This window comes from Carettochelys insculpta, chromosome 7, assembly GCF_033958435.1.
Source record: "Carettochelys insculpta isolate YL-2023 chromosome 7, ASM3395843v1, whole genome shotgun sequence".
Lineage (NCBI taxonomy): Eukaryota > Metazoa > Chordata > Testudines > Carettochelyidae > Carettochelys > Carettochelys insculpta.
The window spans coordinates 31,807,931-31,833,487 of NC_134143.1; the positions used below are offsets into that span (position 1 = coordinate 31,807,931).

Below are 25,557 nucleotides of genomic sequence, written 5' to 3' on the forward strand. Positions count from 1 at the left end.
TGAAATCCCCAGAGCCTTATTTTCGGAAGAACTAAGCAGTGTAGTTGAGGTCACTATGAGCTCTCCCAACAGTCAGTCAGAGAGAAGGATAGACAGAAATAATTGCAGCCCTCAGCGGGGAGAACCGAACACTTTGACATACAGTCTCATCTCTCACCACATACATCATCATTGTGTGCTTTGCCCTTTGTTAAATATTTTAATGCCAAAGGCCTAAGAAGATGCTGAGTCTCTCTTTCAAACAATGACTCCTTCTTCTGCAGTTTGGTGTTTGCACTAATACCACCTACAATGTATTTTACATATGTATTGAATGGCCAAGTTGATGCATGAATAAATGTGCAGATGCAAAATTACATTCCCATAGTAAGGTCCAGTTCAAAACTACATTCTGCAAATACATTATTGTTGAAAAGGACTGAAGATCAGTCTCACATGTTTGTAAGAGGTACCATGGTCCAGAGGATAATTCATTGATCTCAAAATAAAAAGATCTGGGCTCTGTTCCTCAGGCTGGCACTTTATGGCCTTGGACAACTCACATAACTTTTGTGTGCCTCAGTTTCCCCCCTTGTATAATGAATATAAACAATACTTTGGTGTTGTATTACAATAGCATCTAAACAAAACACTAGAATCATGGTTCCTTTGTACTGGGCACAGTGCAAACACAGGGAGAGAGAATCCTGGGCCCAATGAGTTTACAATCTAAACAGACGAGACAGAGAGCAAAATAGGCAAATAGCCTAGGGAGGTGGAGTGGCTTGTCCAAGGTTGCCCAGCAAGTCAGTGGCGGTGTGTGGAACAGAATCCCTGATTCCTGAGTTCCAATGCAGTGCCCTCTCCTTGGACTGTTCTGCTTCTTAAACATTTTTAAAAGCACTTTTATATTTCTGGATGAAGAAGATTACATATCATTACTATTGCCCTTCAAGTCAGGAACAATTCATAAGATGGGCCAAATTCAGCCCTACTGTAAAGAAAAGCAGCTCCCTTGACTTAAGGGGGTTGTAGCATGCTCCTTCAAGGCTGAATTTGGCCCAGTATGTCTCTCTGCTTAAATATAGCTCCATAAACAAATTACTCTCTTGAAACAAAATCCTTTTCATGCCCTGAGGGGCTGCCTTCCAGCACATACAAGGTTCCTGTGCACACCGAGGAGCTGCTTGCACAAAGCCTGTATATTCCAGCTGTTCACATGCTGCCGTATCATTCCCTGAATTTATATGATACATGTATTATGTGCCTGGAATTAAACCAATTGATGGGAGAGGGAAGAGAAGTCAGAGGATGTGAAAGAGAGAAGCATGCAAGGACAAAATAGAAGACTGCACAAAATAACGTGGCAACCGAAGAGGAGGTTGGGGGCTCTCCAATGCTAGCTAGGCTTTCCCCGAAAGCTTTATGTGGAGACGTGCTTGAACCTGCACATATCCTGTGCAGAGACAGGATGAAGGAGAGCAGAAATAAAAGGAGCCCATAAGTATGTTTACACAGTAGCCTTATTTTGCAATAAGCTATTCTGAACTTAGCTACTTTGCAATATGGTGCCTACACACAGAGAGCCTACTTCGAAATAGAGCCACTGGACGTACTATGCCTTATTTCGAAATAGGCTCTATTCCCTGTCTTAACAGCCCCTATTTCAAAATAGCTATTTTGAAATAGGCACGATTCCTCATAAAATGAGGTTTACCAAATTCAGAATAAGCCAACTGCTATTTCGAAATTATTTGACAATATATATAGATATAGGACAGTTATTTAGAAATAACGGCTGTTATTTTGAAATAACTTTGCTGTGTAGGCCTACCCTCTGACTGTGCTGCCTGTACTTACTGATGATTGATACGTATACTAGACAGTGCATCCCTGCATTCAGTGACATTAGGAGGTCAAACACTGCAGAAATGAATGATCATTTGTCCTCACAAGTCTCTTTCTTCTACATTTTCACATGTTCAAGCCTAGGGAGGATGTTCCAGGAAAGTGCGAATTACAGTAAGGAGCTTGTGCGTGTTTTGAGGAGGAGGCTCAACTTTCTTGTGGGCTGACCAAGGACCCCGCTTTCCCTCCCCTATGGCCAAGAGCCAACTTACCGTGATCACAATGGGGACCTGGGAAAGCCCAGAATTTCCAGGCCATTCAGGAGTAAACTCTTCCCTCCTCAGGAAGTAGAGAGAAGTGGTTTTTAATCACTATTTTATCATCCAGATCAGAGATTTCCTATTCCCTAGACCTTCCCTATTTTTGAGCAGCCCTAGTCATTGCCTGGAACAAGCTGTAGGGACTGAAGGGCCAGATGCCATTCTGCAGCTTTCAGAAAAAGGCTAACTTGCATGCTTCGGGGTCCCGGAGACCATGCTTCATTATTCAAGGCAGGGAATACGCACTCACCACAATGGCTGCTGCAGTGGAGAGAGAGGAAGTTACTATGTTCTCTCACAGAAGCCCGTAGAGAGGACACAGAGCTACTTGAATCAGATAAACACCAGAATTTGAGAACACAGGAGGAGCAACAAAAGAATTCCTGTTCACATCGCTCCTGTAACGTGTCAGTTTGCTTCTGTCTAGACATTGGGTATTCTCCTGAAAAGTACAAATCTTCTGTTACTGGTTGTAAAGGGATTGAGGGCTAACTCCGAAACCAACCCTTTCTGCTCTCTCAACACCCTGAGCCAAATCTCCACTGAGCAGGTCTGATGACATGGTGGTTTGAATTCTGGAGGCTGCTTGCTACTGGCTGCATTAATTGCAGTACAAAGGTGGAAAACATAAGGAAAAATGTTAGTACACTCATCCCTCGTTAAACAAGTACTTTACTTACGGGTACTCACTAAAATGAGGGACACATACACCTACCTTTGTTCACTAGACAAGTGAACTCCCCCCTCCCATTAAGACGAGCCTTACCCCTCTCCCCACAGACCCAACCTGCTGCAGCCTCACACCACCACCAGTCCCGCAGACCCAACCTGGTGCAGTCTTAACGCCCCCGCCCCCCACACCACTGCAGCCTGAATCCACACCACTCGTCCCACAGACCCAACCCACTGCAGCTTTAACACACCGCCTTCCCCATGGACCCAACCTGCCGCAGCCTTAACACCCCCCCACCCACAGCCCTATAGCAGTGATAGTTGGCTGCTGAGCCTGGGTTTCTGAAAGGGTTACCTTCCATTCCGGACAAATCAGCACTGAGCAATGGTTTCTGGAGGATTTGCCTTCAATCATAGCCTGTCTTGCACTGAGGACCCAACCTGCCACCAGATTTTAACCCTCCCTCCCACTCATAGCCCCAAATGGCCCCCGGCCTTTACTCCCCCCAACCCCCCCCAGCAAACCCAAAGTTCACTTACCTTTCAAAAGCAGCACCACATGCTGCCCCTACTTCGCCAAATTAGGATCACTTGGAACGAATCAGAGACTTTTACATGTATTTTAATGGGAATTTAGCATCCCATCTACGAGCAGAAAACTGGAAACCAATTGTGCTCATATAGCGAGGGATGAGTGTATACCCAAGGCCTAGTGACAAAGGGCCATTCCCTCTGAAAGTGCTGTCCTGGTCTGTGATATTGGGCTAATGCCAATGGGATTATTATCCTCAGTGCAAGACAGGCTACGATTGAAGACGAATCCTCCAGAAACCACTGCTCAGTGCTGATTTGTCCAGAATGGAAGGTAACCCTTTTGGAAACCCAGGCTCAGCAGCCAACTATCACTGCTATAGGGCTAATCCCCCAGAGACCATTTTTTCCCTACTCTCCAGACCACATGGTGTGTTTTTTTATCTACCTTTTAAAGTACAGGACAGTTTATCTTTAGAGAAGTTATGTCTCCAGAACTAGCTGTCTAAAATGCACCTATAAAATCTGTGTGCTCATTCACTGCAAATACAAAATATAGGCCCGCCTGTACAAAAAGACATTTTTCAATACAGAATTGGGAATAATAAACATAAGCGCCTTTTGCTCATGTAACCCACTGTATGTGCTTTTGGGGGAGATATAAGGAATACAAATTAAATTTAGACGGCCAGTTTTTGAAATGTGTTCTTAATAATCGTCCACTTGAGGTTCCCAGGAAACTCTTTGAGAACTAGTAGTTTATTCTTATGAAAGGCAGCATTCAGAGCATAGCATCCTCACAGGGCTCATTTTGTTTATGGAGCATGGGACAGTTGGAACAAATATGTTAAGCAAACAGTATTTCTGACACATACAGAGTGCTGCATCTCATATATAAGAAATAGTCATATTTTATGAGGGTTATTAGAAGTTTGGGATCAGCTGGGAGGACAATCTGGATTTCAGTGCTAATTGCATACATTCTGATTTATCATTGAAGATTCAACTTCTGGCATTTTCTGTTTGCTCCAAAATGCTGGCATAGCTGGAAGTTGGAAGAAAGATGCAGCAACAATCTCATTGTTTAGTGTCTGATGGCCTGACTAGCTAAACATCTGTTTGAAATATTAATAACTGTCAGATGGGAATGGCTCAGGGGCTCTATACAGTTTCACACCATCTGTTTGTAGAGTAAACACACTTCCACACCCCAAATCATTCTGTCAGGCCTTTCATTTGTGTGTGTGCGTGTGAGAGTGCGAGTGCCTGTGTGTTGGGGGGACAATGCCTACGCAGAGATGTAGGAGGCAGACGAAGGGAACAAGTATTAGGGAAGGAAATGAAAGAGAACCAAACACATGTGAGTGGATGAATCCATGTACATTTAACTAAAGAAATATAGGAGCACCCACCAACCAGGAAAACTTTCTGACAGTCTCCAGTGACAATATTCTTCCTAAATGGAATTTAACATCTCTTTTCATTTTAAAGATGGGATTTAGTTTCTGGTTTGACCACTTGAATCTGGGCCATCCTTATTTTTTCAATAATGCATTTTCTTGCCTTGCGAATTTTCCTCATTCCCATTTTGATGAAATGAAGCATAGAACACAGTTACCACACTATTAGTAACTTTTCTGCTCGGGAATGTCTAGCTTCCCAGCTTGCAGAGACAGAGTCAGGCTAGATCTCATCAAGCTAGCATGCTAAAAGTAGAAGACACCTGCAGGGGTGCACAGAATGGGAAGGGACAGCCATAACAAGGAAGTGCACACTACAAATCCTAGGCCTGTACGTGGGGTGACTAGCTGCACCCACCTCCCTCACCACAGTGGCTATGCTCTTATTTAGCGCACTACATCGGTGGGAGAGAGCAAAGCATCTTCTCACGTTGGGAATCTCACCCCCAACTGAAAGCGTAGACATAGCCTTTGTGCATCTGCACCACCTAAGGGATCCTTCGAAATATGCCTTGATCGAGCAATGGTATTTGTTAGCTAATTTTTGGGAGGAAGCCATCAGGAAATGCATACACATACCTTGTCTCTCTGCCTCTAGCACCACCTGCTTTGTCTTGTATTACACCACACACTGGGAGCATGAGCCAGACACATCTCTACACCAATGCAGGTGTCTGGGTAAGGATGAAGGAAAGCAGCTTGCACGTCTACTGACTTAGTACAGGCTAAGGCAACTGGTTCTGCTAAAAAGGCCCCTCCACAGAATGGTTGAGGTGGACCTGAAATTAGATATTCCTACAAAGCCTTATAGGGGATCTTTGCAGGGCCACATAATTTCAGTTCCACCTCAGCTACTCCTCCTCCAGACTTTGATACGCCCACCCCTCATCTGGGACACCTACACCCACCCTTGCTCTGCCCATAGCCTGTGCCAAAACAACTCTTGTGCCTAGGGCTTCTATAGCACTGTTCCCTAGATGGCACTTGCACCTGCTTTACAGCTCCTTTGTGTCAGCCAGGTCTTCTGTGTTTGGGCACAGTTTTTCAGACAGCCTTGTAGTGTATGTGGCACCCACAACAGAAAATAGCTAGATAACAGTGCCCTGCCCCAGGATGTGGCCAATCCATGACCCATCTGTTTTGAGAACGCAGTACACATAGCTATTGTTTCCACTGAGGCTATGTCTACATTGCCGAGACCTGCTAGCAAAGGACAGCCAAATTGCACACTGCATTTCCATATCACTTGCCAACAGTTCTGTCGAGAGGGGCTTTCCTGACATTTGGTCCGTCCACGCACAGAACGAGGAAGACAGGAATGTCGGCAGAACACTATTGACACGGTCTCCCAACTGAAGCCTGAAGTTTAAACATAGCCTGATGGCACTCTGTGAGGTCACCATATCCCAGCTTTGAGGACAAGATATAATAAAATGTATATCGGAAACTATGAAAATTCAAAGCGGTTTCTACTTACATGAACCTTCAAAACTGAGATTCCCACTGAGACGTTCTCATACAGGCTGACGTTGTACAGGGCTTGGCTGAAAATGGGGCGGTTGTCATTCTCATTGATGAGGTTAATCTTCACACGAGCAAAGCCAACATGGTCTGGCACGCTCTCGTTTGCAAACAGCTGAGCAGAGACAAGAGGTATGCAACACAGTTGGAGGCTTCTTTTCAGTGAGAAAAACATCAGTTCTTTTGAGATCTCCTCTGAGACTCTCAGCACTATGTCTCTGGTGGTAGGCCATGCATGAACAATGCAACTAACTCCACGCAGAACGTGATGCTGGAAAGGTTCAAGACAAATCTTTCTTAGGCTTTCCAGGAAACCATGCCTGTTTACCAGGTTACAAGACCTTGGTAGTAGTCAGATCATATTTCCTCACCACCATTCTTTTGTGGGCTCTAACTAGCAATGGCACCAAACTTCAGCCTTGTATTCCTGAGAACTGAGCTCCACTGCTGGTGAGACAATGGTGAGGAGTTTAGAATAATCACGTATTACAGAGAACAATATGGGTATGCACACAAGTTGTGGCAAACATCTGTCCTCTGAACATTAAAGCACCACCACTTTTCTCTACTCATTCTCACTCTTTAAAAAGTACCCTGAGTACGATGTATCTAAGCTTCAAACCCTGCAGGTCACAGCATTAAGAGCAGTCACTGTCTCACCACCTAGCCAGCTACCTAAATGGGACTGGAGCACTGGAGTTTCAATTGACACTTTGCACTGCTCAAGGAAAGCAGGATTTTATTTTGCTTCTTTTCTGGTGTATAAAAGCCCCACTGCCAGGACTAATAGCAACAGGAGCTGCTGGCATGATCAGGAAGCTGCTTTGCCTGCCAGAATTTATAGCTGAACCAGACAGTGGGACGCAGCTCAAGTAGGCGGCTGGAAAGAGTTTTGCTCCTGATAGGTCCATTTAAAATAAAGTTTTATGCTCTATAAAGCTTTACGGTCCCACAGCCGGGGGCGAGGGGGAGAACACATGTTCTGTTTAAGCTCTAGTAGCCAAGGCTCTAAATTTTGGAAAAAGAGAGAAGGCTCAGAACAAATATGTTTGTATTTTCTTCTCTTTCAGGGGGTGGCTGGGTAAATGTTAACGATTTGGAATCTGAAGGATCTGACTAGGGGCAGGAGAGGATTGGGCGAGTACTATCCAAGCTTGCAAATGTAACTCCACTCGTGCACTCCATCCTTGAACCTTGGCAGCTCTGCTAGGTTTGTGAGGTCAACCTATATCAACCACCAGCCAAAACAATGGACACAATCAAAATCTCACCACTGAAGTCTGATGTGGGACTTGGCTCCACAGAGGTGACAGTAGGTAGGCAGGGTCTCATTCTCAGGAGCAGGCCCATCAATGGGACATAGGAGAGGGGGCAGGGAAGGAGGCAGTTGCCACAGGGCTAAGGGCTTCAAAGGGGCCTGGAACTCTGGCCACCAAAGTAACAGTGATGGAGGCTGGAGCTCTGGGGTGCTTTGAAATGTGCTGGCAGCACCACTGCACCACTCTGCCTGGCTCTGATGGAGTGAGACCCAGTGCCATGCTCAAAGCAGTGCGAAGGGCTAACTGTCCTAGGCCCTGCCCCTTCTTCACTAGGGGCATGGAGCCGGGCCCATGGTGGCTGTCGGTCCTGCTGCTCGGGACCCATTTGTCTGGCTCTAGATCCCTCTTCAACATACAAAATTGGCAGCTGCAGCATAATGCTGCTTGAAGAGGCCAGGAAGGCCCTGGAGACAGAGCCGGAGGGGGGCACAGGCAACGGAGCCCCTCATGCCTCCCCTTCCTCCTCCTCCTCACCAACAGCAGCCCCTTTGCAGAGCTCCAGCAATCCACGGCCTGTGCTCAGAACAGATACCCCTACCCCCGCTACTGGCTTTGCAGGACTTGGTTCAGGGAAGAAGGAAGAGAGAAGAAAAAGGGGGTAACTCTTCCGGGTTGGAAGGAAAAATAAAGGAAAGCAAGGGACAGTCCTGGAGGATAGGAGGGGGTGGGTCAGGAGGAAAGAGAGAGGAAGGGGATCTCCAAAGAGTAGAATGCAAGGAAAGGGGACAAAGGTGCATGTGTGTGGGTGGCTAGTAAGTAGGTTCAACCAGCATAACAACGTTGTTGTTGTGATGTATGGATAAAAACACTGACTGTTGTTCATTTTTGTCCTTTTGAGCCATCTTTACATTACATAAGAGTGTGTGTGTGTGTGTGTGAGAGAGAGAGAGAGACAGACAGACATACAAAAGACTGATAAGGCATGTGATTGGTCTTAAATGGCTTTTAAAAGGAGGATTTAATTTTGCTGGGCAAAGAGACACATTCTTCAGTTGGACACAACTGCATTTTACCCTCTTGCCAGTGAACTTTTTACTCCAGGCTGATGGTGTCTCACCGAGTTTGCCACCAGTGGGCTAATACATTATCTTACTGCAAAACGTAGCCCCAAAATCCTCCCATCTCCAGCCCCTTTTCCCCACCCATACTTAAGAAAGTTCTTACAGAAAATTCATAGCGAGGAATTGTCTCGAAGTCCAGAGGCACAGCAACTCTAACACGGATGTCTGCCTTTCCCTGGATCGAGGTTGGGGAGATGATGAAGTGATTGGAGTTGTTTCCCACCAGGTAAACCTCAAACACACTGTTGAGTCCCTAAGAACAACATTTCAAAACATCAAAGAGAGGAGCATTAACAATGACACGTGGTACATGGGTCACCAGCTCAGTGAAAGCCTAGACTAAAAGCATGATGGGCTGAAAGGGAAACCAATAGTGGTATATCCAACAATACATACCAATAAAAGGAGAGTGGAAATGAAACCAAGAGACATGTAGAGAGAAGAGATAGACCAACAAATAGACAGAGGTATGGAAGAGCCAGTCAGGAACAGGAAAGGAGAATGGAAAGACAGGCAAATAGTTAATGGGTAAAAAACGCAGAGCCAGGGACAGGGATGCCTACCTAGCAGGAACACATTATTTCTTCCCTGTTTGCATGTGTCAGTTTGTTCTGTGTTTGTACAGCAATTAGCACAATGAGATGTTGGTCCATGATTAGGCACTATGGTAATACAAATTAGAAATAATAATAATAGTTCATCAGTCTCATTGCACATAAACAGGATGCAAAAATATGTGGCTGGTATAATCCTGATTTTATTGCACAGTACATAAATGTAAGAAATGAAACTCACTGTAGATAAAGACTCACGATGATTCTGTACACACCACAAACATTTTTTTTTACCTACAAACACCATGTTCAGTGCAGCAGATTTATTTCCCTGTTTGTTTTTCCTGTAGTTGGAGACCTGCACTCCCCTCCAAGCCGTGTTCTCCACCTCTTGGCCTCTGTGTGTCCTGACCAGCTTTTACCACCTCCGCATGGGTCTTCATGACCAGTCCTACCTTTCCCGGCCAAAGTGGCAGGATGCCAGGGAAAACAGAAGCCTGATAGCACATGAACAGCACACACTGAAGTGTGCCAATCATATACCAAGCCAAAGACAGTGCATGTCCAGAGTGCCATGCTCACACTGAGCTCAGCTATGCTACATATCTAGGATGCCAGGCCCACAGACATCACATGTTCACCATACTAACTGTATCCACAGATGTCACACATCCAGACTGCTGCCCATGCATACTAAGGGTATAGCCTGCATGCTGAGCTGAATGCATTCAAAACATAGCCCTCTACATCACTGAGGTGACCTTTTAATCTCCGAAAATGCAAATATTGACTCCAAACAGTTATTTCTATAGACAAAGCTTCGCTTTCCTAACATAGAGCTGAAATCGAAGGCTCAAAGTTCCCCTCTTCTCCAAGCCTCCTTCAGAGGCAAGCAGGAGCCTTTCCCAAACTCTGATAGTGACACTTCAGGACCTTCCAACCAAACAACAAGCTCCTTCCCAAGTTGCAACCCAGCAGAGCACATTATAATAAATTTCAAAAACTGCCAAAGCTGAATTTCCAATTTTCCCCCAAATGGTCTCTGGCCTGTTAGAAGGAGTGACCAATTAAATGCACGAAGGGCCACTAATAGCAAAAGCTTGCTGAGTGTGACTGCTGAGAGTGGATGACATGCTAGAAAGTCCCGTCTCTGTTTCCTCCTCCTCCTACCAAAAAATAAAAATATCCCATGCAGACCAGGAGCAAGATCCAAGTATTTGCGATAGAGTACTTAGATAGTACCAGAGGTCAGCATGTCACTTGTCACTTCAAGGACAAATTAAGAAGACAAGACCTCCACCTCAAGGATCCAACAAGCTAAATGAGATGAAAACTGTTAGACAGTGGCAGTTGATAGGGAACAAAGAAAGCCTGCTCTGAGGAAAGATTTGGTCCTGCACTTGGAGTGCACCTACTTTCATTTGATTTTTCAACACTACATTCACAGGGAGAGATGTGATTTGTGCTGGAGTACAAATTGGCAAAGTATGGTTAACTGGAAGAAGGGAGAAGTTAGAGGGAAGATAAGGGGGTCTTCCTCATTGGCTGGAGCAATTGGATGCCAATGGAGTTCTTTAAGAAGAGGACAAGGTTGACAGAAGTGAATTATTTGGAGGAAGTGGGGAAAGGTAAAGAGATCATGTATATCCCAAACGGAAGCCAAACTTTTAGCAAGAACAAATAAAAGTTATCAACAGACTCCTTACTCTGAGGTCTTCTCACTTGGGTTGGAAGGTGCATCCAGAAAAGAGAGAAAAGAAGCCAAAGGGCTTTATGATGACTTGCAGGCCTCATATCAAAGCCAATCCTACTAACAGGGCTTATGCCTACAGTAGCTCTGCTCCCACCTAAAGTGAAGACAACCTTTCAGTTGCTCTGGAAGGAAATGAACACTTCAAAATGAGAAGGGCTGCTAAGTAACTCAGCAGGTGACCCTTCTGTTTCTTTTGGTCTAGGAATTGGAAAATGCTTTGAAATCAAATAGATTTGGATCATTGGGAGCTGCCCATGTCTATGGTATCTACAGTATGCATGGTGTCTGCTGCCTGATCTCGTTAAAATACAAGCATCACTAATCTCATTGGATGGGCTTATTGACTCTATTTTGTTCTAAGGAGGAATCAGCAATGTGTACCCATTAATTATGGTGAGCTTTACATTTATTTGCTCTTTGCTTGGTGAGAAGGGCAGCAGGAGAGAGGCAAGGACAAGGAAGGGAGACCAGGTCAGGCACTAATTTTTGCAGCAGGCATGACTAGCATAAAATAAGATTTGTTTAGCTTCTGTGGTTTCCTTCCTGTGCAGGTAGCTTACAAAGAACTTACGGATGTGTCAATAGCTTTCTTTCAGCCTTCTAGGTGTGCAAGAAGGTAGATTTAGTGTTTGAGGTTCCTGGGCATGTGCTCTATAGAGCAGGAATGATAAAGGGTCTGTTAAAGACAAACAAGTGAGGGGCTAGGACTTTCTATGCAGGTTGGTTCTGAGCCCAGTTTTTAAGGACAGGTTTTTGCAGGAGGGGGTCAGAAGAGGTGGATGGCTACTAATGGAGGAGTAAAATGGGGCAACCACTTAAGACAGACATTTCTGCATGACAACCCATTCAGTCCTAACACATTTGAGCAAAGCTCTTCCTTGCAGTTCAGACAGGGATTACTAATGGAGGAACAGCAGTGATTTGCCTACTCCAGCATGACGCAGGACAGACAGCTAGATCTGCTGTCCTGCCTTACATTTAGTAGCAGCTTACTCCACAAGTGGTTCCCTGGCCTTCACAAGAGCTGTATGTGGAGCTGTGTACCATCCAGCATGCACTAAGGTCAAAGTGACCATCCATCCGATGTTAGGCAGGACAGTCCTGTCTTTGGGATGCAAAAAAGGCATCTCTACTTACTTTTTAAAAAGGGACTAATTGTCCCATAGTCGGGCTCTCCCCCTGCTGACCTTATCCACCAGCAGCCAGGCAGGTCCAGCTGCTGGGGGAAGACACTTCCCTGAGCTGTGGGGGAGCATGGGCTGCTGCCATGTCCCTGCCACTTCCCCAGGGTTCCCGGGGAGAGTCAGCAGCTGCCACCTCCCTGGGGCTCCCAGGGAGCACTGAGTGCTGCTGCTTCCCTGGGGCGCGCAGGGAGTGCTGGGGGCTGCTGCTTCATCAGAGCTGTGGGGGAGCGCCGGGGGCTGCTGCCTCCTTCTCGGCTGCCTGGGACTTGGTGGAGCTGGGAAGAGCTGCCCCTCCCCCACATATATGCCTGTGCTGTATTTGGGACGGGGAGATATGGTTGCTCTGACTAAGGTATCATGGTCCGGCTCTCTATTATTTTTCTCAGTAGTTCCTCACTTGCACTAAGCACCTATATAAACAGTCTAATTTTAAAAGAGTAAGAACATAAGACTCGCCATTACTGGCTCAGATCAAAGGTCCATCTAGCCCAGCATCCCATCTGTCCACAGTGGCCAGTGCCCGGTGCCCCAGAGGGGGTGGACTAAAGACAATGATTAAGTGACTTATTTCCTGCCATCCATCTCCAGTCTCTGACCAACAGATGCCAGTAACACCATTCCAATAGCCTTTTATGGACCTAACCTGCACGAATTTATCTATCTCATTGTTGAACTCTCTTTATAGGCGTAGCCTTCACAGCCTCCTCTGGCAAGGAGTTCCACGGGCTGACTGTGTGCTGTGTGGAAAAAGAACTTTATTTTATTAGTTTTGAACCTGCAAGTATGTGTTTATTGGCAATCTCACAGTGCTTAGCAGCACAGCACCTCCAAACAACCCATACCTGCGCATGCAGGGTCCCAGGCTGGAGACTGGGAGAAATACAGAGGCTGCACACCTGCAGCTTCCATTTTTCCCCTCTACAGCTGTCCATTACTGTGGAGGCCATTGCAGCCAGCGCAATGTCAAAGAAAGCCCTTTCCCCACATCTAGCTGAAGCCTTTCTCTGGTATCTTGTACCATTGTCACCATGCACCAAGGCACCTTTCATCACGGTAAGATGCTGCGGATTTGCTTGGGAGTGAAGAGGAGTGATTTTGTCGGGATGCAAGATAATGCTGAACATCAAAAGGAATCCCAGCATGTGTGACAGGGAGATGGGTGGATTAATTCCACTCCAGCCGGGGAAGTAGATCCATCTGTTGATATTTGCCATCCCTAATTACTAGGCTGAGCCTCCCCACATGAAGTCTTGAGGACTGGAATTCATCTGCCTATTGGGAAAGTCGCTCTAATTTTCCTATTATTTATTTATTTTGTTATTTATTTTTGGTTTGTGCCCCACGCTGCTTTCTTTGCTCCGAGTTACTGGAGCCTTTGAACCCCTGTGGATGGCAGAAATCAAATCCAAATATTCACATTGTTATCAGCTGCCCACCAGAAGGGGCGGCCTTAGACAGAAACACAGCTCTCTCCTCCCAATACACAGATTTCCCTACAGTTAAAGAGGGAGACTTGAGAGAAAGAGGTTTTTCAATTTTTAAAAAATACATCCTCTCCCTTCCCCATCCCATCCAATACATGAAGCAAGGAGAGGACTTGCAGAACATGGAGAGAGGAGCAAAAATAACCTTGGTCTCTTCAGACGTGTCAAGATTCTCACCTATAAAGGCAGATTCATGAATGGATCAGCTCTGGCAGACAAACTTACGTATGTTTTATAAGATGGGTAAAGGGGAAATGGATATTAGAAGCAACAAGTTGTGTGACCTGAGTCCATCTGGATTTAGCCCACAGCTCTGGCTTGTAAAGAAATGCTTCTTGAGTTTGGAGGCCCACATTTTTTTCTGCAGTTTTCCCTTCTTTATACTTTATTTGTTTTCAAAGCCTATGTAATGCTTTAGAGTCTTTTCACCCCTCAAAGTAAACGTGTCAGTGCTCTTTCTTTAAAGAAAAAATAAATCAAGGTCAGCTTACAAACAACTGTAAAATAAAACCCCACCACACATAGCCCAGTGCTTATGTGTAACCCTATAATATAAATAAACCAGTCCCTTTATGTCCTCTAGAGGAAACAAATCATTCCAAAAAGAAACAGATCTCAGAAATATGATATTAGCTGGGAAATGTATTTTTTATTTAAAATATGTTAGTTATTTTCAAAACACATTCAATCACTCTAGTGTCTGTGGTAGGTTCTAATGCAAAATTAAGATGTGCAATTAATTTAAACTGTGACACTCTTCACTCCCTAAACATAGCACAGGGTCCTTTGGCTTTCTTCTCCTGCCCTAGGACTAGCCTGACTTTCGCATGCCGAATACAAAGAAGGAGGCAGGGCATCAGCTTCTGTCCCTAGACCACCTAATGTGAGATATCAGACAGTCAGAGGTCATTCTTGGTGTTCGCTTGTCCCCACCAAAAAACATTAAGAAAAAGTCACTACAATGGGTTCAAGCCATGGGAGCGGCTGCACAATACTGCACTCAAAGACTTTCTTCTTGCATAGACTTTTCTTCTCACAACCTGGTATCTGAACTTCTCACCTCCATCTGCAGCTCCATGAGCAAAGTGGGCACCCAAAGGTTGTAGCAGCTGTTGCAGCAATTAAAATCTCTTCTGCATAAATCCTACTTTTTTAAAAATAAAATGTATGTGGCTTTAGTAGAGCATATTTATTAGTGCAGTGGCTACTCAACTTTCTTGGTTCACACACCACCTTCTTCAAAATTGTTGTGAAGGGAATGCACGAGTGTCAAGCTTAAGAGCCACAGGCTGGGGACACTGAATTAGACATCCTTTAGATGGTAACTCTTCTGAGTGATTTATCAGAGCCATCTCATGCTCTGGGGTCCTTGCAATAGTTACAGTTGTCAGTCCCATATCTCATCCAACAACAACAAATAATAAATCACTCATTCCATCAAATGAAATAACTATCTATCCTATGGCAGTAACCAGTGAACTGCCCCCACCCCCTGGAATGTGGGCCCTACATTCCTGGGGGAAAATGTGAGCCTTGGCATGTACGCAGAGAGGAGGGAAGGAGACTCTGATGGACCAATGGGGCAAATGAGTTCCAGAGTCAAAAACACCTTCATGAAGAACATCTTGCCAGCAGCCTCCCCCTTGAGCACCTCTTCTGACTGCTTCTGTCACAACGGGGGACCACTCACATCTCTTAGGCCAGGCCTCTGGAGGTCCTGCACCAAATCTAGAAGGCTAATGGGTCTAAGCCACATGTTGTCTCTGGACATGAGCCTTGGATTCAAAACTCTGGATTTAGTTCACAAATGAACAGGAATGCAGTGGCCATCTCTGATTATCTAAAATGGGGGGTGAGTGGGGGCATGTCCACGTGTGTTCTCCGTCTGGTGCTCATTACGTAACTTCCTCCTTCCTAATCTAGCGTGCAGCGTGACAGAAAATGAAACCATACGGTACTTCTGCTCTTCCTCACGCCATTCTCTGCTTCATTTAATTAAAGTTCAATCAAACACCCAGGTCGTGTCTACATGTGCACGCTACTTCGAAGTAGCGGCGCCAACTTCGAAATAGCGCCCGTCACGGCTACACGTGTTGGGCGCTATTTCGAAGTTGAAATCGACGTTAGGTGGCGAGACATCGAAGTCGCTAACCCCATGACAGGATGGGAATAGCGCCCTACTTCGAAGTTGAACGTCGAAGTAGGGAACGTGTAGACGATCTGCGTCCCGCACCATCGAAATAGCGGGGTCCGCCATGGCGGCCATCAGCTGAGGGGTTGAGAGACGCTCTCTCTCCAGCCCCTGCGGGGCTCTATGGTCATCGTGTGCAGCAGCCCTTAGCCCAGGGCTTCTGGCTGCTGCAGTCGCAGCTGGGGATCCATGCTGCATGCACAGGGTCTGTAACCAGTTGTCGGCTCTGTGGATCTTGTGTTGTTTAGTGCAACTGTGTCTGGGAGGAGCCCTTTAAGGGAGCGGCTTGCTGTTGAGTCCGCCCTGTGACCCTGTCTGCAGCTGTTCCTGGCACCCTTATTTCGATGTGTGCTACTTTGGCGTGTAGACGTTCCCTCGCAGCGCCTATTTCGATATGGTGCTGCCCAACGTCGAAGTTGAACGTCAACATTGCCAGCCCTGGAGGACGTGTAGACGTTATTCCTACATCGAAATAAGCTATTTCGATGTAGCGTGCACGTGTAGACGCAGCCCCAGAGTGACACCACACAGAGTTGAAAAACAGGAAACGATCTTGCCTTGGAAGAAGTGAGACATCTTAGGTAAACAAAGAATGAATTAGGAGGACCACTTTGGACCCCTTTGTTGCCTAAGCAGCATTTCATTCTCCCAAACTCCTGACCAGCTATTTTTTCTTTTGTTCAGTAACAAAGTAGAGGTGATTAGCTTATAGAAAGCCCCTGTTGTTCCTAAGAAAGAGAGAGAGGAAAGGATTCAAATCAGGCACTCAGTCTGTGACACACTGACGTGCCTCTATGCATATGTAAGTGTACACAAGTGCTCTGTAACAGAATAAGAGACTAGTTAACATAACAGCTCCCACTGCGAGTCATGGACAAAATTCTGGTCTCTGAGGACCATGATAAATCCTGGGTTGGTATTCCACTTTCCACTGCATGGAACTTCCCTTGCTAAGGCTTGTGCTCAAGCAGACGGCACAAAGGGTCTGTAAAGTCCCACTGCTTCAATTTAATCTGAGAAGGTAACGTTGCTCTGACCTTTTTTATAAAGTGTTCAAAATTTGCTTGCTAACGTATTCGGTCTTCAAAGAATATATATGAGAGAGCCCCTGTGCTTCAGTTGTTACCCAGCTCCAGCTCCAGCTCCAGCATATCAATGCATGCTGACACAGTCTCTGTGATATCTTACTTAAGGATTGGAAAATGCTTTACAAATAGATTATTTGCCAGTAAAATTCTGGGTAAAATGCAGCACAGTTTAACAGCAAATAGCAATCACTACTCAAGAATTTCGTGCAAATAATAAAATTTAAAAGATTAATAATAGAACAAACCATCCTGTAACTAAATGAAATTACTGGGAAATATAGGTAGGGAAACTTATCTACCACACCAGAATATGGTTAGGACACAGGAGTCAGCATCCGTGCTCCTGGGGAAAACAGCATGAGATCTTTTCTTGGATTTATATTTCTTTCAAAAGACACACACACAAATACCAATTGAATGTAACACTCAAATTTGTTCTACATTAAGCAAGCTGTTGCCTCAGCTCACAAGTCAGAGCCCATGTTTTTGGAGCTCCAGGGCAGTTCACACTCTTCATCCTATCATAGCCTCCCGATGGCGACATGCATATCCTAGGCACAAGACTATTGCAAGGAGTCAGTCTCCAGCAAGAGGTGAAGGAGATGCCCAGGCTCAAACAAATTGCTGAGCCATCTTTAGAGTTTGCTGAAGATATTCTGACACATGAGAAAAAATATCAGATCTCTTGAGGGCAGAGGGAGGGTAAGAAAACAGTTGCCCGTGCGTGAGAATACCTTTCCCCTTCCTCACGATCAAATCCTTCGGCACTCCTTCGAGGCGTACTCAGGCCAGGTCTACACTGGGAGGTAAAATTGATTTCAGATATACAAATCCAGCTATGAGAATTGCATAGGTGGAATCAACTTATCTAAAATCAATTTTTGCCACCACCCACACAGTAGGAGGTCAAAGGGCGACACTGGCCCATCGACTTCCCTTACTCCTCATGACTGCCAGGAGTACCGGGATTGACAGCAGTGATGTGACAGTTTAATTTAACCTGTCCCCACGAGGCGCACTAAATCGAACCCCCGAGAAGATCAGCTGCCAGCATGTCGATCTTCCTCTAAGTGTAGACACACCCTCAGACCACAAAGGGTTAACACCAGAAACGCGACGGAATAGTTTAGAGGAATGGCTGCCGGCAATAACCTGGCCTATTCGCTATACACTGTAGCCCTAGCTTGAAGTAACTTACACAATTTTCGAGGGTTACTGGGACTGAAAACATCACTCTCGAAAATAGTCCTGCTATTTCGAACAGTGTTTTTTGCTGTGTGGTTTCTATTGCAGGATAGAAATGTGACCAGAAATAGAAACCATAGTGTAGCCTTTGCCTTAGTGTCTGCCCAGTGGCAGGATATCTTCCTGAACTAGCCTTCCCCACCAATGATTGCAGTGCATCCACACTGAACTACAGACTGGCCCTTGCATAAGGCACTAAAGCAGTGGTGTCCAACAGAAATTACAGGACCACCACAGACTCACTTCCCCCTGCAGAACCAGGCCCACCCCCCAGCCAGGCACCTCCTCTCAAAGCCAGACACTCTGGAGCTGCTAGGCCACTGGAGCCATGCTGGGCCCTGCCGCTGGCAATGCAGGAATCACATGGGCACCACGGCTGGAGATGCACTGGGCCACATGGCTGGAGATGCGTCAGGTGCCATGGCTGGTGCTGCAGCTGGAGTGGCACTAGCCTGTTCTGGGCCACAGCTGGAGCGACTGCCATGCGCTTGTCCCATTGATTGGTGGGACACATGCAGAGCGGGCAGAGGATGCTCCTTTTCATCATGTCTCGGTGTCCCATTCACAACATGTGGGGAACAGGAAGCATATGGGACACCTCGGCTACGTCTACACGTGAAGCCTACATCGAAGTAGCCTATTTCGATTAATAACGTCTACACGTCCTCCAGGGCTGGCAACGTCGATGTTCAACATCGACGTTGCGCAGCACCACATCGAAATAGGCGCTGCGAGGGAACGTCTACATGCCAAAGTAGCACACATCGAAATAAGGGTGCCAGGCACAGCTGCAGACAAGGTCACAGGGCGGACTCAACAGCAAGCCGCTCCCTTAAAGGGCTCCTCCCAGACACACTTGCACTAAACAACACAAGATCCACAGAGCCGACAACTGGTTGCAGACCCTGTGCATGCAGCATGGATCCCCAGCTGCCGCAGCAGCAGCCAGAAGCCCTGGGCTAAGGGCTGCTGCACACGGTGACCATAGATCCCCACAGGGGCTGGAGAGAGAGCGTCTCTCAACCCCTCAGCTGATGGCCACCATGGCGGACCCCGCTATTTCGATGGTGCGGGACGCGCAACGACTACAAGGTCCCTACTTCGACGTTCAACTTCGAAGTAGGGCACTATTCCTATCCCCTCATGGGGTTAGTGGTCTCGCCGCCTAACGTCGATGTTAACATCGAAATAGCGCCCAACACGTGTAGCCATGACGGGTGCTATTTCGAAGTTAGTGCCACTACTTCGAAGTAGCGTGCACGTGTAGACACGGCTCTCTGCACTTAAGGACCCAGTATTGAGAGACAGAGATGGGGATGAGGAAGGGAGATGGTCTACTGATCTCTATGTAGCTGCGTGTGCCAGAGACAGAGGTACACAGGCTGGGAAAAGCTGTTAATCTATTTGTCTGATGTCTCCTTTTGGGAAGACTGGGGGTAAAGGGTGGGGTTGGTGGTGATACAGTTCCAGAGCTGGTACACTTTTCTAGGGAGCGTATCATTTAGACTTCTCTCTTGACATCACTATGACTCACTTGCTGACAGTTTTTTTATGCACTTTGACATTTCTCTTGCTCTGCTACCCTTGTCTCTCATCCCCCCGACCCCGTGTCTTTGCTGCCTCTCAGTCAGCATTCCAGGGGGCAGAGAAGGGTCCCTGGTTTATCATCATCTACTCTTTCCTTGGACAGAAGAGGGCATTCCCTTTTCCCTGGCAGAAAACGCCCATCCTCTGGAGCAGCACATCACCGTTTGCTTTTCGACTTTCCAGAGACACACCTACATCACCCAGCCTCTCATCTCAGTTTCTCTCACAACACTCGTTGGCCAGAGCACATTTTGGTGCCTTTCCAGTTATCCCTCGTGCTACTTTTCCACTTTCCTCTCCACTCTCTTCTCTGACACCATGGCCTAGTCGATCCATACCCCCTCATTGCTCCTCTCTAAGCCCCTTCTCCTCCACTGCTCTCTGCCAGTTTCACAAGGTACATTACACATGAAGGTCACTACTTTCCCCCCTGCTCCAGAAAGGCATTTGCACATTTCCCCTTCCCAACACTGTCCTGACCACAGTGCCCAGAGAGAAGGGAACTGAGGGTGGTGGAGAAGAAGAAGAAGAAGAAACTCTCTCTCTCTCCATAGGCTGGGCAGTCTGAGGTTTGGATAAGAAACGGTCTGCACTGCTCAGTGCTGTAGTCATCTGGCTGCCAGCAGAGAACACAAGAATCCACATTTATTCCCAGATCTCAAGGTTTCCAAAAGGGACTGCTCCCCTTGTACTGCATGTGTTGGCTTCCCTCAGCCTTTCATTTCCTCTCTGCTCGCTCCCAGCCCCTGCTAATCCTTCCAGCTGCCCCTCATACACACCTTTTCTGCAGCCTTGCCTGTGTCAAGTGCCTCTTTCTACACACTCCTTGCTGTTCATTCTCCCCTCCTCCCCCGCTCTCCCTCCTTTCTTGCTTTCCCCCGGTTATCTGCTGAATTCCACACACGCTTGCACAGACGGGATCAATCTGAGGCTGACTCGCCTTCAGCTTATCTCTGCTCCAAATGATTGATTTTCCCTCTTTAAGGGCAATTTGCTGGTGAATTCCATGTATTGCAAAAAAAAAAAAAAAACAAAAACAAAAAAACCCTGCGAAATCTAATTCAGTCCTATTGGCAAATGGCACTTTTGGGAAAGAATACTGGAGAGCTGTCAATTTTCCTTTATAATTATGTACCGTGCATATCATATTTATAGTGTGTGTTGGTCTATATGTGTACATATACTATATATCTAAGAGTCATACATTACGTACATACAGTTTTTTTCCCCTAGAAAAAATGGTGCCAAACTCCCTGCAGCCCCAAACTACCTCCCGTCTCCAGACTTCACCCCCCCACAGCCCCAAACCAGGCCCAGGCTTCACCCCCTTGCAGTCCTGAACCACTTCTAGGCATAACTCCCTACAGCCCCAAACTGCCCTGTCCACCTCCAGGCTTAACTCCCCCCACCCTGAACCTGCCCTCAGGCTTAACCCCACCTCCACTCCCTGCAGCCCAAAATTGCTGCCCCCAAAACCCAGGATTCATTTACCTTACCCAGGAGCTCCGCAGGCTGCCACCCCCTGCTGCTCATTCACCAGCTGCCATCTCCTCTTCACCACTGCTGCATGGCTTCCCCCAGCCCACCAGATCCCCCCCACGTACAAATTGGTGAGAATAAGGATTTATGGCTACACAAGAGATGCTGCATGTGTTAAACTGATTATTATGGGAGATCATATTGAAACTAGAATACTTTGATGGAGCAAAGTTGGGCCGATTTTGGAAAAATCCCACCCTCTTTAATTTCCTTCAGTTAGCAAAATCTCCTCCGATGGTCTCCTTTATAAGAAAAGCAGGAAGAAAAATGTGTAGTTCAAATAAAGGCTGTACAAAATACTTGAGGCGAATAGCTAGATATAAGGGCTGTGTTGTACATGACAATTATTATACACTTAAAGATTACATGTACTTCTGCTTTCACTTCTCTCCTCACACTGAGCTGTGGCCAAATCCTCTTGTTTCTCCCTCTTAGCATTTCTAACCCTTATTCTTCATGCTCACTACCAAAGCCACAGTTCAGCCCCTTTCATCCAGACCACAAAGACTGCCGCATCTCTAGGTTTCCTAACATGCATTCTCCTTTCTTCAACCTATACAGCATTCAGCAACTAAAATAATCCCCATTTACCTCCTGGTCCCCCTGGGTCCCACCCTATTTCAAGCTTTATCACTTGCTCCCATTTCTCCCCACATTAAAAACTTGAGCCTTTTGTCCACACAGTCTGACAGCTCAGCTCTGCCAATCTCTTTGCTCACCCTCAGTGCTCTGCCCTTCTGTCTTCTCTGCCCACTCTTTCACACTGTTCTCTACACCTGGAACACGCCCTTGACCCCCTTCCTGTGTGCCAAACATCTTCATTCCTCCTGAAACCTTCCTCAAAAACTACCCCCCTCTGCTGCACATTTGCCCCGTTCCTGTCTTCTTTGTGCAGTTGTGAAATACCTGAACTTTGCTTGCAGCTATTGTAACCTCCGCCCCCATCACCACAATTTAGGTTGGCCTAGTTTAGGCAAAGCCTTTTGCAGCAGCAATTTTATCTTTTCAATCTCTGTGAAGTGTCACAAAAACCGATTGTATTAAAGAGTAATGATACAGTATTAAAAAGTACCTTCATCCTCCTCATCTTCTCTAGGGACCAGTGTTGGTTGAACAACCTTATAAACTGGAACCTGATCCACACAGAGTGATTCCTGGTCTTGGAACTGAAAACAGGCCTTTCTGTAATACTTAATATTTGGCTTGAATTTGCCTTAACTCATATAGGTTTTACTCCTTTGGTGAGTCAATACTGATCTACTCCAGCAAGTGAGAGGAGAAGTCAGCAGAAGGCATATATGTGATGTATATCAAAACAAAAAGGCAGTCCAGTAGCACTTTAAAGACTAACAAATAATTTATTAGGTGGGGAGCTTTCGTGGGATAGACCTACTTTTTCAGACCTTAGCCATACCAGAACAGACTCAATATTTAAGGTACAGTCTGTTCTGGTATGACTCTGGTCTGAGGAAGTGGGTCTGTCCCAGGAAAGCTCCCCACCTAATAACCTATTTTGTTAGTCTTTAAAGTGCTACTGGAGTACCTTTTTGTTTTGATAGAATATAGACTAACATGGCTATCTCTCTGGTACTATGTCATGGATATATGGTTACTCTTCTGTAAAGTGCTTAGAGTACAGGGTTTGTGGGAATGACTTTCATTGCTCTTCAGAAGAGGCTCTCTATCAGCTTTAGAAAACAGTCAAGTTGATCATTCCCCATTTTGCAGATGGACAAACTGACCACAGAGAGGTTAATTCATTTTCCCAAGCTCACATAGGCCTGACCCCAAAAAACCTGATGTCAGTGAAAAGATTGCCATTAAATTTAACATGCTTTGGGTCATGTCCTTAGCAACCAAGAGGAAAAGTCAAGAATAAAATGCAGGTCTCTTGATGCTCAGGACCCAGTTTTATTGATAGACCACATTGGAGACTGCTTAATGATTTTATGGCTGAACTTGTGCAATCAGTAGAAAAGCAAATGGGGCCAATTGATGTAAGATAGCACAGGTGAGTGTTAGGCACATGTTGAAATCCCCAGCTAATGAGTCTCAGGACTATCACTTTTATGGGCAGAGGTTGAGTCATGCTCCTACAGAATCTCATCAGATGAGAATCTCCATCCCCTTCTTTGCTTTGCAGAGCGACTATAGGTCAACTCAATAAACACCACATGGTTGTGCCCAGAATCCATGTCTGAGTTCACCCACCATTCTTGAATGGATTTTCTTATCTGATGTGCCCTAGCACCCGGCTGTTTTTCCTTTATTTCCAAATTTGATATAATTTCTTCTGGTGCAGAAACAATTTTCTCATTCCACACATTCAAATTCTTCTGTGGGGTGAAGAGATTGGAGTTAAATTAAGCAGGAAGTGGAAGTCAGAAAAAAAATATTTTACCGCTGACTTTGAAACAGAATCCATGTAGGTTATTTATTACATATCACCCTATACAGTACTGGCTACGCCTGCCAATGCTTCTTCTACCGTTCACACTTTCATGACATCTCAAACCAACATCCATTTAAGCACAAACATGCTCGGTGTTATTGCATGCACCAAATCTGTGTGTGAGAAACCTCATGGCAATGTTTGCAAACTGATACTTTATTTTATCATTCCCTGAACCACAGTCACTATTTCCTGTTTGCAGGCAAAAATGTGCATTGTGTGTGCACAGATATACATGTAGTCGTGCACATGCAAAGAGCCCACTTGGGAAAATTTTGCTAAGGAACAAGTCTTTTTCAAGATAAACATCCCGTTTTTTATGTGACAGTGAGTGGGTTTTCAATATGGAAATGGACTGATGCTTTAATGGAGGTGGCTTTGGATTGAAAACACCCAGATTTTCTCTTTGTAATATTTTGATGCTAATAGAGACCCCAATTTAGCAAAGTACTGAAGCACATGCTTAATTTTATGCATATGCATATATACCCAGCTTCAGATGAACTTATGCACATGCTGAAATATTTTATTGAATCAGAACCATAATAATTGTATCAACATTATTTGTGTAAAATCACATGGGATAGCAGGAACTGGCAATTTTTTAAATGTCATGCGGTTCTAGTTATGAAACATGCCAACATACCAAAATCTTTCCTGATTATATTAGCACCTAAAGAATTTTTGAAGGGGCTACCCCACACAACAGCCCTTTCTACAAGTGCTCAAAGGCCGAACACAAAGCAAGGCACCCTGTAAACAGAGGAAGAGTGTGGGAGTGATTTGCAACAAGGGCTGACCATGTCGGCAGGGAACTTGAGACAATTTGTTTTCAGTGGCAGGGCCGAGGTTTGCTTTTAAAATGGAAGGAAGGGAAGGACTGACTAGGCCTTTTGATAGGAACTCTTTCTTTCATCTACCCTTTGCGCCCTTACTGTCATGCAAGGAAAAGAATCGCACTGGTTGTCTTTCTGTAAGCTAGGAGAAAGGAGACGTAAAATAACAGGCAATTCTCTCACCACTGGTCCAATATGGGCATTGCCACACACAGGCATTAACAGAGATGGGATGGATTTGTACAGTTTTTAAGCTGTCGTGACCCGCACGAAGTAGCTGGTGCGGCATAATAAACAAACAAACAAATAAACAAACAGTGATTATGAGCTGCTTACGCAGCCATGTTACAAATCAGACAGAGGGTAATTCTCTCTCCCCGCTCCACATAATATATCAAGACTGCACCTTTATAACCCATATTGCACTCATCTCTTGGCACTCCAGTGACAGAAATGTTAAACTGAAGGGAATTCCAATATCAACAACAAGCAAACAAACAAAAAATCCACAAAGCTGCTGGAGATGTGAGGAAAGAATTAAAAAAAACTAACAAAGACTCATAGCTGCTATACTTGGTTTAAACAACAACCAAAAGACAGTCTGTGGAATTATGAAATGAGGTGGGTGATGTGGCATATAATAAGGATTTACCCTGGTTTTTCTAAAGGTATTAAAAAGTCTTGTCTTGCTTTTGTCTGTCTCTCTCTATACTTCTTTATTTAGCCTCTTTCCCCAGTGAGTTGAAGAATTCTCTTTCTATTTTCCTTTACCTCCCATACAAATGAATTGTGTCATCTCCTGCATGAAGGCCATCGTGTTGAAATAGCTTCTGTCAGATGCATCCTCATTTACCTCTCTGCCTGAATATATCTTCCCCTCATACTCCTCCCATTCCCATTTGCAATCCCCCCTGCTAATGATGACATTGGGGA

At 45.6% G+C, this 25,557-nt stretch overlaps 1 protein-coding gene across 1 annotated transcript in view; it reads right to left on the reverse strand.

Moving 5' to 3' along the window:
- CDH23 (cadherin related 23) overlaps positions 1 to 25,557 on the reverse strand; it is a 549,671-nt gene that overhangs the window by 237,133 nt on the left and 286,981 nt on the right. Inside the window, exons 13-14 of the mRNA XM_074999481.1 lie at positions 8,815 to 8,964; positions 6,288 to 6,446 (exon numbers count right to left, since the gene is read on the reverse strand). Coding sequence (XP_074855582.1) covers positions 6,288 to 6,446; positions 8,815 to 8,964 — 309 coding nt within the window. The remainder of the gene's footprint in view (positions 1 to 6,287; positions 6,447 to 8,814; positions 8,965 to 25,557) is intronic.